Source organism: Apis dorsata, unplaced genomic scaffold, assembly GCF_000469605.1.
Source record: "Apis dorsata unplaced genomic scaffold, Apis dorsata 1.3 scaffold_247, whole genome shotgun sequence".
NCBI lineage: Eukaryota > Metazoa > Arthropoda > Insecta > Hymenoptera > Apidae > Apis > Apis dorsata.
The window spans coordinates 117582-135253 of record NW_006263526.1 but is presented as its reverse complement, the minus strand read 5'-3'; the positions used below and the strand labels follow the sequence as shown (position 1 = coordinate 135253).

At 26.2% G+C, this 17672-nt stretch overlaps 1 protein-coding gene and 1 long non-coding RNA gene across 2 annotated transcripts in view; one reads left to right on the top strand and one right to left on the bottom strand.

Moving 5' to 3' along the window:
* The window catches only part of LOC102675370 (protein bark beetle), a 13981-nt gene extending 589 nt beyond the window's left edge, over positions 1-13392 (top strand). Inside the window, exons 2-26 of the mRNA XM_006615895.2 lie at positions 2675-2841; positions 2939-3132; positions 3198-3372; positions 3480-3649; positions 3716-3954; positions 4030-4279; positions 4519-4904; positions 5008-5660; positions 5742-6198; positions 6267-6657; positions 6722-7146; positions 7222-7467; positions 7575-8515; positions 8601-9067; positions 9258-9454; positions 9525-9923; positions 10021-10298; positions 10376-10629; positions 10694-10905; positions 10989-11344; positions 11422-11547; positions 11657-11915; positions 12001-12202; positions 12272-12519; positions 12604-13392. Coding sequence (XP_006615958.1) covers positions 2675-2841; positions 2939-3132; positions 3198-3372; positions 3480-3649; positions 3716-3954; positions 4030-4279; positions 4519-4904; positions 5008-5660; positions 5742-6198; positions 6267-6657; positions 6722-7146; positions 7222-7467; positions 7575-8515; positions 8601-9067; positions 9258-9454; positions 9525-9923; positions 10021-10298; positions 10376-10629; positions 10694-10905; positions 10989-11344; positions 11422-11547; positions 11657-11915; positions 12001-12202; positions 12272-12519; positions 12604-13392 — 8481 coding nt within the window. The remainder of the gene's footprint in view (positions 1-2674; positions 2842-2938; positions 3133-3197; positions 3373-3479; positions 3650-3715; positions 3955-4029; positions 4280-4518; positions 4905-5007; positions 5661-5741; positions 6199-6266; positions 6658-6721; positions 7147-7221; positions 7468-7574; positions 8516-8600; positions 9068-9257; positions 9455-9524; positions 9924-10020; positions 10299-10375; positions 10630-10693; positions 10906-10988; positions 11345-11421; positions 11548-11656; positions 11916-12000; positions 12203-12271; positions 12520-12603) is intronic.
* Positions 5472-16785, bottom strand: LOC116185662. The gene is made up of 2 exons (XR_004150532.1): positions 15702-16785; positions 5472-6066 (listed from the first exon to the last, which is right to left on the bottom strand). It is a non-coding gene; the product is annotated as an uncharacterized LOC116185662 (long non-coding RNA).
* Between the last annotated feature and the right edge of the window lie 887 nt (positions 16786-17672).

Sequence of the window (17672 nt, the reverse complement as noted above, 5' to 3'; positions counted from 1 at the left end):
AGTTATCAGAATACAGAAAATTCAGTATACAGAATAGAATAAATTTATAGATAAGTTATTTAAAAAAATAAAATATTATTGAAATAAATTACAATTATTTGAATCAATAAATGAATATATTTAATAAATATATTTAAAAAAATATATTTAAAAAATATATATATATATATATTTAAAAAAATTTAATCATTTAATTTGAAGTAAAAAATATTACAAAAGAATAAATTGATTAGCAATAAAAATATGAATTATTATTATGAACATTTATATAAATATATGAATATATGAATACGCTACGTTGAATAAATGTAAGTCATCTATAATTATACACGTGTTACTATGAACATGCCACAAGTGACGAATAGTGATAATTCAAGTTCCAAGAAAATTTTATGACTATATTTCCAATTAGATTTCGCCATAATTCACAAAATTTTTATAGTTTTTTACGAACTTATTCATATAATTAATATCTAATAATTTTCTTTATAATTTTTATTCTTAAACAAATATAGCATTTTTCAGAATTTCGATATTACTATGGTGTTGATAAATGATAAAAAATTACGCTTACCTTCTTGTAATTTTCCAAAAAAATATGATTTATAGAATTTTAATCATTTATTAAGCTACAATATTAATTTCATAAGTTTTATTTAGTTAAGTTAAGTAAAAAGTTAAATTAAGTTAAGTAATTCTCATAATAACTCTTATAAATAATTAATATTATATTTAACAATTAAATGTATTATAATTGATATTAAATATTTTAAATAATATAACAATATAATAATATATGTAATTTTATATTATAGGACAAAGAATTTATTAATTATTTCTAATAATTATTATAATATTTAAATATTTAAAAGTATCTTAAGGATCTTAGACTAATTTTTTCATTTAAGGATCATATTATTCTTTCGTCATCTAGAATGAATTCTATATAATTAGTTCCTTGTAAAAGTGTATGCTTTAAATATGTCTTTCAATATTAAGAATTTGCCTGAATCTCGAATATTCGAATATTCGAAGATTATTTTATTTCTCGTTACGTGCTACTTAAGTTCCATTTTGTTTCCATTCTTTGCCTATTTCTTTCGAAAGAATTCACTGAAGAAAGTTTCATAAATAATGAAAAATAATTAATTAATTATATAATCTCATCATTTTCTCCTATGAAACAGATTCGAAAGTAAAATTAAAGTTAAATCAAGGAAATCGTGAAATGATACATTTAAATCTGCTATGAAAGAAAGGGATTTGAGGGACAAAATATCTTTTTTTCAAAGGATGCTGAATGACCGGAAATTCCAGAAACAAGTTGAGCTGATTGTTAGTTTATTCGCATCACGTAGCGACAATGTAGGATTGCATTACCCATTTATTACGTACGTAAGTACACAGGCTGATGCACAGAATAGGCATTAATATTCCGATCGTCGGAAAACAAATACTTATTAAAATAAAGAGAATTAGAACTAATAGAAAATTCGTTTATAACCTGATCTTATATCTTATCTTCTTTTTAGATTTTTCAGTTTTTTCAGCGAGATAAGGATATAGATAAGATTCGAAAATAATTTAGATAGATATACTGAAATTTTTCAGGTATCTTATATAAATTAAAAGTGTTTTCTATCTATTAATATACTATGATATATTTTCTAGCATAGATATATGAATATAAATTATATTTTATTATTTTTTTTAATTTTTCATTTTTAGTAATTTTATTTAAATAAATTACATTAATCATCATTGTGAAATAAAGAAAAACCCATTTATATTTTAAATTAAAATTCTGTTTTTTTGCCTGTAAATGAAAGTAAACAAATTCCTGCTACTTTTAACGATATTATCCTCGTGTGACGTTCATCTGATAGGCATTTAAAGGCTTAAAGCTAGAATTATTCACCGATGTTGTAGCCTCTAAGGGAAGCCTTTAGTGAGATTAAGAAAAAACGAATGCAAGTAATCTATTTAAACAAGGAATTTCTAATTATAATGTTTCCATGAGACCAGTTAGCGAAAGTTATCGAGAAGATAACTAATAAACTGATTAAAAAACATGATATGAAGCATACTGTAAAAAAAAGTAACATGAACGAATGAATCAGCTCTATGCTATACCGCCTCACACGATGCATCTTAAGTCACAGATCAAACAGCAGTTCTTGGCCTGAATTGTTAACCTCTGACCTCGCTAATCCTCTTATGCTTGGACTCAAATAAGATCTTCCTTTCACTTTATACGCGTACATGAACCATTCTTGATCACGGATCAACCGTAAAGCTTCCTGATTAATTCTTAAGAAAATAGAAAGAAAAATTTATTTCCAGTCTGTGGTTAGAATTTTGTATCTTTATAAATATATCTAAGTTCTAAAATAAAAAGATGGTTTGAAATTGAAAGAAATTGTTTGTGATTTGATAATTTAATATTGAATATTGGATAATCGAATGTCTAATATTTAACATCAATCAAAAAATTAACATCGAAGAATGAATTTGGAATATTAAAAAGTAAAATACTAAATAAATACTAGATTATATTGATTTCAAAAAGATATACAGTGAGCATTAAGTATTAAATTTGAAATTTATTATTTCGAATACAGAAAAAAATATCAAATTTATACATATAGATAACACCATTAATTTCTGATTTAAGGGAGAACCACAAGCACCAATTGTATTAACTGCAGCAGAAACGAATAAAGTTCATCCCGTCGAATCACCACTTTTGGTACGATTAGTCGATGGATCAACTCCATTTGAAGGTAGACTGGAACTTTTTCATCGTGGTGATTGGAGAGCTATATGTACGAATTCTCGGAAGTAAGTATTCATCGTTTATTTATGTAAATATAAATATTTTATATAAGTATTTTTATTCTTAATACATATATTGATATCTTAATGTATCAATGTACAGTTGGACCAGAGCTGATTTAGAAACGGCATGCAGACAGCTAGGTTTTCAAGGTGGAAGATGGTGGTCGTGGTTGGACCGACAATGGCCTGCAAAGCCACGATTACTTTATGAACAACCAGATTGCCGAGGCACGGAGATGTCTTTAATGAATTGCGAGAAATGGCCCGAAAGACAACTTGGTGGCGGTGTTTGTGGTAAAGTTTTAACTGAATTTATAAATATAAGTTAGTGAAAGAGCATCAATATCGTAAGATTTCAGATTATCATCCTGATTTGGGAATATCTTGTCTACCTCGTCATGATGGAGCTACGAAGACGATAAAACATTGGCGAGGTATTCGTTTTGAGGAAGCATTATATACTCGACCGTTGATCCAAGAGAATACGCTTTATATACGAAAATCAAAGTCAATTTTACGAAACGTTGTAATACAGTAAGCATTTCTATTAAAATATAATTTCTATTAAAATTTTATTAAAATAGTTTCTTAGTTTTTAAAAATTTAATGAACTTATTTTTGGTATTGTTTTTATTTAAAAGATATGCAGGAACAGGCCGAGAATACAATATTAATTCCGCAGTCGATATCGAAGGTGTTCCACCGCAAATGGAATCGATTTCAGTTCTTCACAATGCCTTTACAGGTATTAATGTTATTAAACCCGATGCTCCTGTCATAATTAACAACTGTACTGTTCAAAACAATAGAGGTAATTTTAAATTTACTATCATATTGATTAATTAATTGCAAATATTATTTCATTTTTAAATTACAGGATATGGAATTTATATAAATAGTTCATCTGGAATGACATGTATTAATGATTGTAATATATTGGACAATGGTGCTGATGGAATTAAATACGTTAATTTTGATGAACGACCTGATGAAAAATTAGATCGTACAGAGGTGTTCGATTTATGCACATTCCCAACTACAGCTAGTCAAACCTTTCCTGTTATAATATCTATGGAACAAAGCAAATATGCGCCTAATATAAAACATTGTCCACAAGTAAATGAATTTATAAATTATTTTATAATTAATTATTAAAAATATATAAAAATGTAATATTTGCTTTAATATTAGCATATCTTCACGAGACCAGGACATGTGTTGACTATGTATTTTTTGCAAATGAAAACTGATAGAAATAATAGCGCTATGATAGAAATTTATGATGGCATAAGTGAAACAGAAAAGTTGTTAGCCAGAATAAAAGTGAAAAATGGTACACTGCCTCAAAGTGTTACAACAACTAAACAGAATTTATATATAAAATTTATCGCTGAACCACGCACAAACACGATTGTTTTCGTTCGTTTATCTTCAGGCTACAGTAAGTTTTAAAGAATTAAAAAATTTTAATAAATTATCATGAAATAATTAAATTTTAATAGAATTTTTAAATAAAATATTTAGTTACATAAAGATTTGAATTTTTGTAAATTGCTAAAAAGATTTTAAACATAGCAAAATTGAGTTTTTATAATTATGATTTAAAGAAATATTTTTATATATTTGTTTAGAATAATTATAAAAATTAGCATAATTATAAAAACTAGCATTTTATTCTAGAAAAAATCTGCGATCTTAATGTGACTGGAAGTATTATAGCTGGTAATAATGGAAGAGGAATCGCAATAGAAAAATTACGATCAGCCCTACATATCCATGAAACCTCTGTATCTGGCAATAAACACTTAGCTGGTGTGCATGTATTAGGTGGTGCCGCGGATGTGAATATTACAAATAGTCGTATATCTTTTAATATGGGAGATGGTGTGAACATTACACTCACAGGAGGAAATCGCAATATATCCCGGACAAGTATTTCCTCCAATCAAGGTTATGGTTTTGCAGTATGGTTAAATGATAGTTTAACAACAGAATATCTCTATTTTAATCAAACTACTATAATAGAATATTCACAGATATTTCGAAACAAAGATATTGGCATTTTAGTAAGTATATATATTTTAAAAGATATATATATAAATTTTATACTTAATATATTATTAAATAATATAAACAAATATCCATAGTTAATATTTATATTATCTACAGGTTGGAAATGCAACTGGTAGTTCGTATGTGAATGTGACGGGTAATTGGTTCAATAGTAGCGCTGAGACTGCAGTGCAAGTGGAATCTAGTTGGAGACACAATGAAGGATTATTGAGACTTCAAATTGGTCACAATTCTTTCGTACAAAATGCAAAATTTGGAATCAAACTGTTTCCTGTTCTCAATTTAAAAGCAACAATAGAATATAATCATTTTAGAGAACAATCTAATGGTTGTATATTAATCAAAAATCCACTTTATGAAGAATTTAATATTCTGCCTACAGATATCATTATTAGATATAATGAATTTTATAATAATCGTGGTGCTTTTGTAGTCAACATTGGACTTTCACCCTATAGTGATGTACAAAAATTATTATTCACTAGAAATTTTTTACGAGATAATCGTGTTCGAGAACTATTTGATAATGGCAATACTATAAGATCCAGATTAATTCCGCGTTCCAGGGTTGCAGCTGCAGTTGTTGTTTCATCAAGCAATGTCGAAATTTTTCGTAATATTTTACATAATCCTGAATCACGATATGAAATTGGCTCGCATTTAGAAGATCAAAGTAAAATTATTAATTGTACTTATAATTGGCTTGGATTTGCTGAAGAGAATAAAATATTTGAGAGATTATTTCATAGGTTTATATATTTTTTTTTTTCATTTATTTATAAAAACTTAGTTTTAATAAGCTAAGTTTTTAATATGCTATTCCATTTCAGAAAAGACAGATACAATCTTGCTAAAATTGAATATTTGCCGTACTTATTACATAGTAGTAATCCAGGGGCCAATACAATTATTTCAAATCCAACATTTGTACCACGATTCTTGACGCCTGGTACAAATTTAGTTGGTGGTGAAGTTGATGGTCTTGAGTTATTAAGTTCTGGTGAATACATTGTCGAACGAGATATCAATGTACGACCAGGTGGAAAATTGATTCTTCAGCCTGGTGTCACTTTACGTTTTCCACCAGCTGTAGGCATGATGGTTGCTGGATCATTAGATGCCCATGGAAAACGACCAAGTGATATTTTATTTACACTGAAAGAAGAAATAATTACGGATTCAGCTAACGAAACTTTTATGAACGAAGGATTCAATGAAATAAATGAAATGGAATTTGCATCTGTGAGACTTCTTGGAGGAAAAACAAATCTCGAAGGAAGATTACAAGTAAAATTTATTTATTTAAAATCATCAGACATTGATTTATAGAATAAGTTCTAATTTATATCCTACAGGTAAAAATAGGCGAAAAATGGGGAACAGTTTGTAATTATGGTTGGACAATTCGAGATGCAGCTCTTATCTGTCATCAATTAGGTTTCACTTTAGATCCTGACAATTGGTTTATGGAACGTTCTCAAATTCCAAATGCTGGTATCAATGAAGACATTATTTTAAGTAATGTTAGATGTAGTGAGAATGATAATGATATATCAAAATGTAAAGCGGAAACGGAGCAGAATTTTGAAAATTCTTGTACTCATGAGAATGATGTAGGTGTCAGATGTTCAGAAGCAGCATGGGCCGGTATACGACTAGGACCATTAGCTTTGAGAAGTGATCTCCAATTTGTAACAATAGAAAAAGCAGGCTTACTCGACTATACTACTAATTCTTTCAAACCAGGTAATATTTTGTATTATAATTATATCTAATAATTTTTATGTTATAAAAAATATTTGATTTTTAGCTCTTCAAATCGATTTTTCAAGACATTCATTAGATAATGTTCGAATAATTAACAATCTACAAGATGGTTTAGGAATTTTATATTCAGATATATATTCAGCAGATGCTGTAAATACTGTCAGAAATAGCGATTTTTCACGAAATGGAGGCAGTGGAATTAGTTTCAAACAATTAGGAATGGAAATTATTAATTCTCGAATTGAAAACAATAAAGTTGCAGGAATAAGACATAATCCTGCTCTTTCTGCAGTTCAACAAAGAGAATTCGCAGGATGGTTTTTGCGGGTACCAGATTTAATTGATTTATCATATAATCCAATAGTTATACCTCATGTACAAAATATTGAATTGGCTAATGAAGAAACTAAATATATAATAACAACTAAAATTACTGGTGATCCTATTCAAAATCGTATTGTTATTAGAGTAAGTTTATCTATCAAAAGGATCGATATTTTTTCCTGTTTTGAAAGAAATATGATTTCTTTATTTTATTTATAGTGTACACCAGGATACATTATTGGTATTCAACTTTTAAATCCTATTGAAAATCGTAGTACAGAACAAATTATTTTATATGATTCACAATATGTTGATCTTAGTCGTGAAACTTGGAATTTAAAACGCGATTTGGCAATATTTCCTGTAACATCAACTTCTTTCGCTGTAATTCTAGAATATGATAGTGGCATAAATGCACTTGGAGGAGCTGTTTTTGTTATTACGTCTCTTCAAGCTCCGATACAGGTATAAAATTAACATATTAAACATTTAATAATATAAATATAATCCAATAAAATAAAAATACAATAAAATATAATAAAATAAATATATTAAAAATTTATAATTTGCAGGATATACGAAGCAAAATTGTAAAAGGTCCTATTCCAACATTGCTAGTAACTAAATCTAAAATAAAGAATAACAAGAAAGGTATAATTGCATCATTTTACAATCGATATTTAGATGAAATTGGCGATCATTTTCTTCGAAAAACAAATGAAACTATTCAATTGGTTGCTTGTGAGATTTCTCATAATCAAGAGGAAGCTATTTATATATATTCACCCCATTGGAATATTTTTCAAAATAACATATCTGAAATTGCAATTCATATCAATAATAGTTTAATTACGGACAATGGTAAAGGAATATATCAGTTCAGTCGTGATGCAAGATATTCGAATAATCTCTTCCATTGGATAATGCAAGATAGCACAATTGAAAGAAACAAAAGAGGAGGATTTGAAATACTTTTACCTGATGTGTGGCAATACAATGAAAATTTCACGCACACATTATACTTTGATAATAATACTTGGCGAAACAATGAGCAATTTGGCTTTATAGTTGATGGACACTATGCTACTTTAAATATTTCTTATAATCGATTTGAAGGAAATCGATGCAAAACTGGTTTAATCTCTATTCAAGGAATGGAGAAAAAAATGAAGATTAATTACAATTATATTGAAAATAATACTGGAATATATATGGTGGAATTCAAGGCAAGTAGTCAATCAGAAATTTTAGGAAATGTCGATGCACGTTTTTATGAGAATGAAATTAAACGAAATAGTTACGATTTAATTGGTATGGGCGCACGTCGAACAGACAATAGTCCTAGTTATGTTGTTGGTTTTCATGGTATACAAAAAGTACAAATAAATAGAAATTTATTTGGTGAAAATTCTTTAGATTATGAATTATTGGCTGGTATTAGAACAGCTAAAATTAATAACGAAGTCGATGTGACGGAGAACTGGTGGGGAACTGCTAATGATACTAAAATAAGGTAATTATTTCATGAAATATACATATAAAAAAAATATTTATATGTATTTATTTATTTAAAATTTTCTATTATTATTTATTTATAGACAAAGTATTTTCGATTTTGATGATTGGAATGATCATGCAGTTGCTAATTATCGACCTTTCTTAATCAGTGATACTTTTGATTCCTCAGTATCTGCATCCTGGCAGATTATAAAAGAAGTAGACTTAGATAATTTAGGTGGACGTATAATAGAAAATCTATCTATTCATGCTAGAGATAAGCCTTACATCGTAAAATCAGATATTACAATCATGCCAGAAGCTACATTACATATTTATCCAGATGTTGTTATGGAATTCGCTCCTAACGTTGGAATTCTTGTTCTTGGTACATTAAAAGCTGTAGGAGCACCTGATCATGAGATCATAATGAAACCAATGGACCGTGAAAATGTTAACAATTCGAAAATGAACGAAAAATTAAGAAGAAATGGAAAAATCATTTCTATGTCGGAAGAAACTATTCGTCTTTGTAAAAATGGACGATGTTCTTCTTTATATAATGAAGGTAATTTTAAATATAATAATATAATATAACATATAATATAACAATAATATAATACAATATAATATAATATAATATAATATAATATAATATAATATAATATAACATAATAATATATAAATATATTACTGTATATTCATGCATATATAAATATTAATATTCTATTATAAATAAATATTAAATGTTCTTATAGGATTCTTGGAATTTTTTAATAAAACAACGTTACAGTGGATACCTTTATGTGACACTAGATTTACTGAAAGAAATGCACAAGTAGTTTGTCGACAATTAGGCTACGATGTACTTAATGTTTATGTGTCCTATGATCATAGATATGAGCTTCATCCTGGTTCTTTAATACGCGTTTGGTCATGGCCAGAACCATTGCAGGTATATAGAAATTTTAAATATTTTAAACTTATGCTTTTTTATTTTCTAATGTATAAATATTTTATTTTAGTGTACTGGAAAAGAAGAGAAATTAGAAGACTGTCAAATTAGATTAAATAGTGAGTTATATGGACACCGACATGAATGTCCATGGGATAGTCAATTCATTTTCATAAGTTGTGGAAAACGGAATCTAGATAATATATACGATTATTGGGGTGGAATACGAATTGCCAATAGTGAATTTGAACATCATTTATATGAACATCGTATTCACGATGTTGTAACTCACGAAACTGTAAGACGTATTGAATCGACCTTAAAATATATTAATATTATCGGTGCTGGAATTTTGCATTTTGAAAAATCAGCTGCTTTACAAACAATCATGAAATCTCCGATAATAATGCACGTTAATATTACTCATAGCGCTTATCATGGAATTAACGTAATATCACCGACTCACACGGTTTGTATTAGATTTTTTTTTATTTTTTAAATGAAATATTTTCTATATATATGAATGTATACCATTATTATTTACTTAATAATATTTGTTCATGTAGATCGAATTATTATTCAATACTATTAATAATGTGCTTGGAAATGGCGTGAATATACTCTCAATAACGGGAGAAGGTCGCGAAGCAGATGAAAGTTCGTTTACGCCAATTAAAGATCTTAGTATTCCTTATCATTTATTTAGTATGATTGATATTTGTGATACTACTAAAGAAATTATTCTGGAAGAACGAGTTATAGTTTATTATAAATATGATAATCATCCTGTGAATTGTGTTAAAATTTTTCGCAGTGCTTATAGAGCAAAACCCTTTGGATTTAGGTTTATATTTTCTTCATATAAATCATCTTATTAATTTTTTATATACTTAACTTAAAATTTAATATTGTATTTTTTAGGCTTTTGCAATTTAATCTATTTAACTCTACTGCAAAACCTGGCCGAACAGATACAATTACTTTATATGATGGAGATATTTACAATATTAGTGCTAAAATTATAGGTCGCTTGGAAGCTAATAGTATTAATGAGAAAAAATTATTTAGAACTCAGGGACCAAGTCTTAGTATAAGATTATTTGCTAATGGTGCAAGTCATGTATATGGATTTATAGCAGAAGTAGTTACTTTACCAATCTCTGCTATTGGATTCAGTAAGTAAATTTAATATATAACTAGAATACAGAATATTAATGTTTTTTTTTCTTCCACATTTAGATCGTGATGTGCAACATAATATTTCTTATTCTGTGATATCTAATTGTCGTGAAGGAGCAATTAAATATGCTAGCGCTGGTGAAGTAAATGCTATGATGACTCTTGAATATAATCAATTCACGAATAATTGTGAGAAATTATATGGTAATTTTTCAACTTGCAAATCAGCTGTATGGTTAGATGTTCAAAATACACAATCTTTATTCTTCAGAGTAAGCATTTTTATATTTATTATAATATTTGTAATAATATTTTTTATTTTTTCTTAAGCACAGTATATTTATTTTCATTCTAGAACAATGCTGTTCGACAAAATCAAGGTGGTCTTTCAATTCGAGCTGACTCTAGAGGCTCGGCGACTTCTTTGGAAGGATGGATCCACAATAATGTTTTTGCAGAAAATTTTAATAAACCTGCTTTATATGTGGAAGGTCGTCAAAGCAGTCCTTATCAAGAAGTTACTATATTTAGGAATTATTTTACAAAGAATAATGCTCCTTATGATAATAATATTATTTTAAAACAAATAGTTAGCAATATGACTCTTAATTATTTGCATGCCAATCTTGGTGCACATCTTTTGGAAATTTCCGGATTTGATGGAGTTCGCTTACCTATTTATCAAAGTACATCTCACAATGGTTTTTATAAGTATGCATTCTTCATTCTTTTATTTTTTATTTAATGTAATGAATTTTATTTATAAATTCTATAAAAAATGATTTTAGAAATTATGCAGTGGACTCTAATGGTCGCAGTACAATAGTTGCTGGAACTCCTGGCCAGCAATATGTGGATAATGTTTTCTTCAATCCAGATAATGATTATGAAATGCTTACAACAAATAGATCACAGTATGTATAATTTTAGATATTAATATTATTATATTTTATATATTAACGTTATATTTATATTTTCTAATTATCGAATATTAAAATTATAATATAATTTTTAATTACACAGGCAACTAGAAATGTGGAGATCTCATATAGATGCACGACATAATTGGTGGGGATATAATGAAACACTAGCTGTAGCTGGTAGAATTAAAGATAGAGGAGATTCTCCAGAGTTATTACAAGTTGATTATCAACCTTTTCACATGAACAATGAATCCGTTTTAAATGGTAAATGTCCACCAGCATGGGATTTGGTAGGCGATACGTGCTATATATATATTGGTGCCCCCATGGATTTCTTTAGTGCTCGAGAATTTTGTAGAGTGAGTCATCATTCAACTCTTGATGTATTTAATTATCTAATTTATAATAAATTTATTTATTATAAATATGTTCTTATATTCTTAGTCTGTGAACGCATCTATGCCATTCATTATGGGTAATTATTTGGAACTTTGGCAATTTTTGCGAAAACAACAGATTCAATATGATTATTCTGATCGTGCTTGGGTACAACAGTTAGATCGGGTAGATCAATGCACAACTTTCACTTATCAAAGTATTGAGATTGATTACTGTAATCAGTTAAGTCCTTTCATTTGTGAAATTGGTATGTTAATTATATATTATTTATTATTATTCTAAGAAAATATATATTAAAAGATATCTTTCATTATAGATCCTAGAGTAAATATCGATCCATTATCCTGGAGAAAAGATATAATTGTAGTGGCTGTGTTAGGATCAGCCGGCATAGCTTTAGTATTATTAACAGCAGCTATTGCACTTTGGATATCTAAATCAAAAAGAAGAAATCTCGAAAGATTAGAAAGACGAAATTCAATCAGACAATCTTTACATTCTTTACGATCAGTTGGCTCTACATCTGGATTTACTGAACTTGCATACCGACGCAAACCTATTGCAGTAAATATTTTCTTATTTCAATCAATTTTTCTATAATGATCTATCGTATTAACGTAATATAATTATTATTAAAAATATTTTTAGACAAAACACTCTACAGACACTTTAAATTCAAAGTCATTAGATTATAGAAGAATGTTAAATGGCGGAAGCATAGATTCAATGGATAAATCTCAATTAAATTCTTCTATGGAAGACAATCAAAGTTATGATGTATACGAAGCACACAATTTAAGATATTCTCCAAGTACAAGTGACTTCAAAAGTAATACTCAAAAATATGGCGCCTCACAAAGCGCAGAAAATCCAGTATTCGATTTAACTTATCGTAATGAAGGTTTTAGAAATCATTCCACATTTACTTCAAGGAGCACCAATGTGTGGCCTATAGAATCTGTTACAGAAACTACTGCTGATGAAACTGCAGTTATTGATGCTATTAACGAAAATTCTTATCTTAATACTTCTACTCTTCCATTGAATTCTAGCCTTGCCTTGACTGATTCAATTAGTGAACTGAAACGTGACATTGAAACATCAGTATCTTATAGTCCAATGGATTATGATTCAAAACGCAGTTATGATAATGCAACATTAACTCCAAGTCAAACATCAGAGCCTGTTCCAGAATATGCTTCAAACTTTAATCCTCCAATACCACCTCATCCTTATCATTATCATGAAGATAGACCTAGGAGTGAGGCATTATTAGAAACTAATTTGGATACTGGAGAAGAAAAACCTTTACGTTCAAAAAGTGAAGTTTTGTTAGAAACTAATTTGGATGTATTCTTGGTAAATGAGCCAACAGAATTGACACAACTTTCAATTGGAGCGCGAAGCAAAAGTCAGCCTTTGGAGACAGCAATGTAAATTGTTGATAAAAAATAAAATAGAAATAGTCAATTATTTTTTATAAATGTAAAAAGAAAAACTGCCAGAAATAAGTTTATTATTAGATTATAAGTTTTATATTATAATATATATTATAGCTCATGATGAAAGAATTTTTATATGGAGAAAATTTTGATTCAATTATTGTTTAACCCACCGAACTTAATATTTAATATTTAAGTTATTGGAACTCAAAAAAAAGATAAAATGAAATATTATTGAACAAAATATTTTATGTTTATCTTCTTTTTGTAGTTTGAAGTCGAGATCTCGATATTCGGTTGGTTCTTAATTTAATAGATATTAATAGATTTTGAATTTGAAGAACTATAAAGATTATTATATATTTTATATAAAAAACTTAAAGTAAATAATTATGTAAAAAAAAATAGTATATTTACATATTAAATAAAGTAGATAAATTAAATAAAGTAGATAAATCTTTTATAATTTTATGCAAGATTTTATAGTTAAAATGATAATATCTGCAATTAGGATAATTTAAAGAATTGTTTATGAAACATATATCTAAAATAATTTACATAATTCTTAGGAATTGTCGAATAATCAAATAATTAAATAATTAAATAATCTAACAAATAAAAAAACACAATATAAAAATAAAAAAATATCAAATACATGATATTATACTGCCAAACAAATGTAAAACAATATACGTTATTATACTAGCACGATGAGAAATAAATTCGCGTGTTAACATTGTGATAAATAGCTCTAGCTGAGCATAAATTGCATTTTAATTTTGTTAGAATACACTTATTCTCATCATATACAATTATACATTATATATACACATTAAACATACACAATATTTGATTCAGCATGTGAATTATTTAATAGATACAATTTTTTTTTTTTTAGTATGTAATCTTACTAAGCGTCTTCGTAAAAATTTTATAAGTATATTAACAAATTATCCGTCCATACATATAAGTTCATTATAATAATAGTGCCTTATTTGGCAATGCAATATATGTATATGTATAAATATAAATATCAAAGAATGTCTTTTAATTAAAATACATTTAAAATACTTCTTTCATATTTTTTATATTATTATTGTAATATTGTTATTATTATAATAAAGATTCAAAAATTTACATTTTACATACAATTTATCAAACAACAATAATTCAATAAACAATGATCTATTATAATAAAAACATATTTTTCCAAAGAAAAATCAAGAAATATTTTAACAAATAAGAATAAGCGTCGATTTTTTTTGTGCACGATATTTTTTATATATTTTTAGAACATAATTATTTTATGTTTAAATATTATTATATATAACTTTATTAAATATTAAATTATATATAACTTAATATTTATACATTGAAAATTGACAAAATTAATAAACAATTTAATTAAAATTTTTATTATTATTTTATCATGGCGAAATTAAAGAAAAACAATTTTACTTTTTTTATATATGTTATAATTAAATAGATATTTTGAAATGTGTATACAATATATTACATGACATGAAAGGATTGACGAATAAATTATGGAAGACTTTTAAACAATATTGAATATATTAATATTAATATCATTAATAACATTATTAAATATCAGGATCAGATTACTATTCGTCGTAGCCGCTTTTTTAAATCGCAAAAACGATCGGCAACAGAAGATCGCCCATGTTTATAATAAGACGAAAGTATCTTACATTTTTTTTTATTTTTTTATTTTTTTTTTTTTATAAAGTTTTTTATGTACTTAAGATTATGGTGCACATATAAACAAAAAAATAGCTTTGTTTGCTCTGCATCTTCTAGATGCAATTTTTTTAATTTAAATATGTTGAATCTTGTTATAAGATAAGCAAATGTATATACAATTTTCTAATATACTTAAGTGATAAGAAAATCTTGCCGAGATCGAATAAATAAAAATTTCTATTAACTATTTTCTATTAAATTTACAAATTATTTAAATATTTTACTTCAATTTTTTTTTCTTATTAAAAAATGAAAAATATAATTTAAAACAAAAAAATTTTTACAAATTTAACACGAGAAAATATCTTAATAATCAGAAACTATACTCATAAAATCAAAAACTCTTGATGATTTATTGTTCTTTATTCTAAAAAAGCAACTTAATAATAAATTTTTCAATTTATTATTAAAGAAATAAATTTATTTTATAAAAAAGAAATTGAAGGAAAATCATTTAAATAATTAATATTGAAACTTTATTTCGGAATTATAATTAAATTCAAAGTAATTAATTTAACAAAAATAACAATAGTAGTACTTTACCTTATATTTTTTTAATATGGGAAATTAGCTTTTTTATTTCTATTGCACACATCACAACAAAAAACAAAAAAATAAAAGAAATTATTGCACCAATATCATATGATATAGCACGTAACGAGAAACATAATCAACAATGGAATTTGTTCGTGGTACTCATTATTAATTTAGAGTACTATTTTATCTCTTACAATTTAACTTAATTCTTAAAACATCTAACACGAACGAATTCTATCTATGAATCAATAATATTAACTCGGAGCACTCGTATTTTCGAATCACCTCGTCATTTTTCATTGCACACTTCATCGCGACAAGAATCGCTGAATAAAATACAACAAACGCGTGTCACGAACAGTTTTGGCGCGTACGTTTAATCAGATAACTTCAGGTACTTTTAATTCGAGAGTTTTTCGATAATGAAAATGATCATTAAACATCTCAATATTATTGAATTAATCTGTATTATTAATCTTTCATTTTCTATATTTTTTCTTTTAATTTTATAACTTGTATAAAGTAAACTTGTATTTATAACTTGTATAAAGTGAAGTATGAATTATGTTGAAAAACAAGATAATTGTTATATATACTTTGATATTTTTTTTCTTTTAGAACGTACGGTAAAGTTTTTGATGATTACTGCTACACATCGATTGTCGATTATTGAAGCTCGTTTCAAACTTAGCTATAATATTTATGAAAGATATGTATATTTATATGTTCATATAATTTGTATATACAAATATTTGTACATACATATATTTGTGAAATATTGCATAATTCATAAAATATCAAATATTTTACCAAATTTAACTCTTAATTTTTATCCATAAAATGATTCTTTTTGAATGTATCTTTTTATATCTAAAATTGCACCTTTATATACGAGTGATTTACAGGAACAAAAACAGAGAAAAACATTTGCAAAACTGCAGAAATATGTTCTCTGACCTGAAATTTAATTCAATACATCTAATTCATTTCTCTCCCTATCTATAAATCCCAATTATTTTTAATATATTTAAAATTTTCAAGATTTTAATTTTAAGACTAAGTTCTTTTTATTCAATAAATATTACTTTAAGATAATACATTGAGAAAACTGAAAATTAATTACAAAAAATATTAATATCACATTGCCATGGGAAAGAAATGAAAAAGATAATTAAACTATTCAATTAGAAAAGAATAAAGTTGAAATATATTATACAGAATGTCCCATAATAAAGGAGGAAATTTTCGAAAATTGATTCAATCCCTAAAAAATTTTAAAAAGTTTATATAAACATATTTAAAATACAAATGAATGATATTTTACAAATATTATACAACTCAACTCATAAATAAAATCAAGTATGTATAAATATATTAATATATATTAATATATATTCATGTTTATATAAATTTTTTTTACTGTTTTAGATGCCGAATGATGCTGAATTTCCAAAATATTTTTCATTTCCTACGAAGCATCTTGTATAAACAAATTATGTAATTGAGCGATCAGTAAATCTCAGGTATTAATGTTTTCAATCTAATAGTTTAACAATTAATAACACAAATCATATCATATAATAAATCACTGTAGAAGAATTATAATTATAAATATGTATTTTACTACATACAAGTAAAATCGATTATAAGAATGAATCGATATTAAAAATCGAGGCAGTAATAATATTTTAACGGAAAATGTTCGTGAAATATTTGTAATATTTATAGCAGATTCAATGAAAAATAACTATAAAACCGCATTATCGTGCGATTCGTAGCCTCCTACAGCGATTCAAATAAACCAATGAACCGAAAGCTAACATGAAACAACACTTTGGAATTGCAAATAACTTATTCATTATAATAAAATTTGAATCTTTACAATGAATTAACGATAATAACGTATCTCGTTTGAATAATCAGAGATAGGGTATATATTAAATTTCATATTAAAACTTTAAATTAAATTAAGTAAAA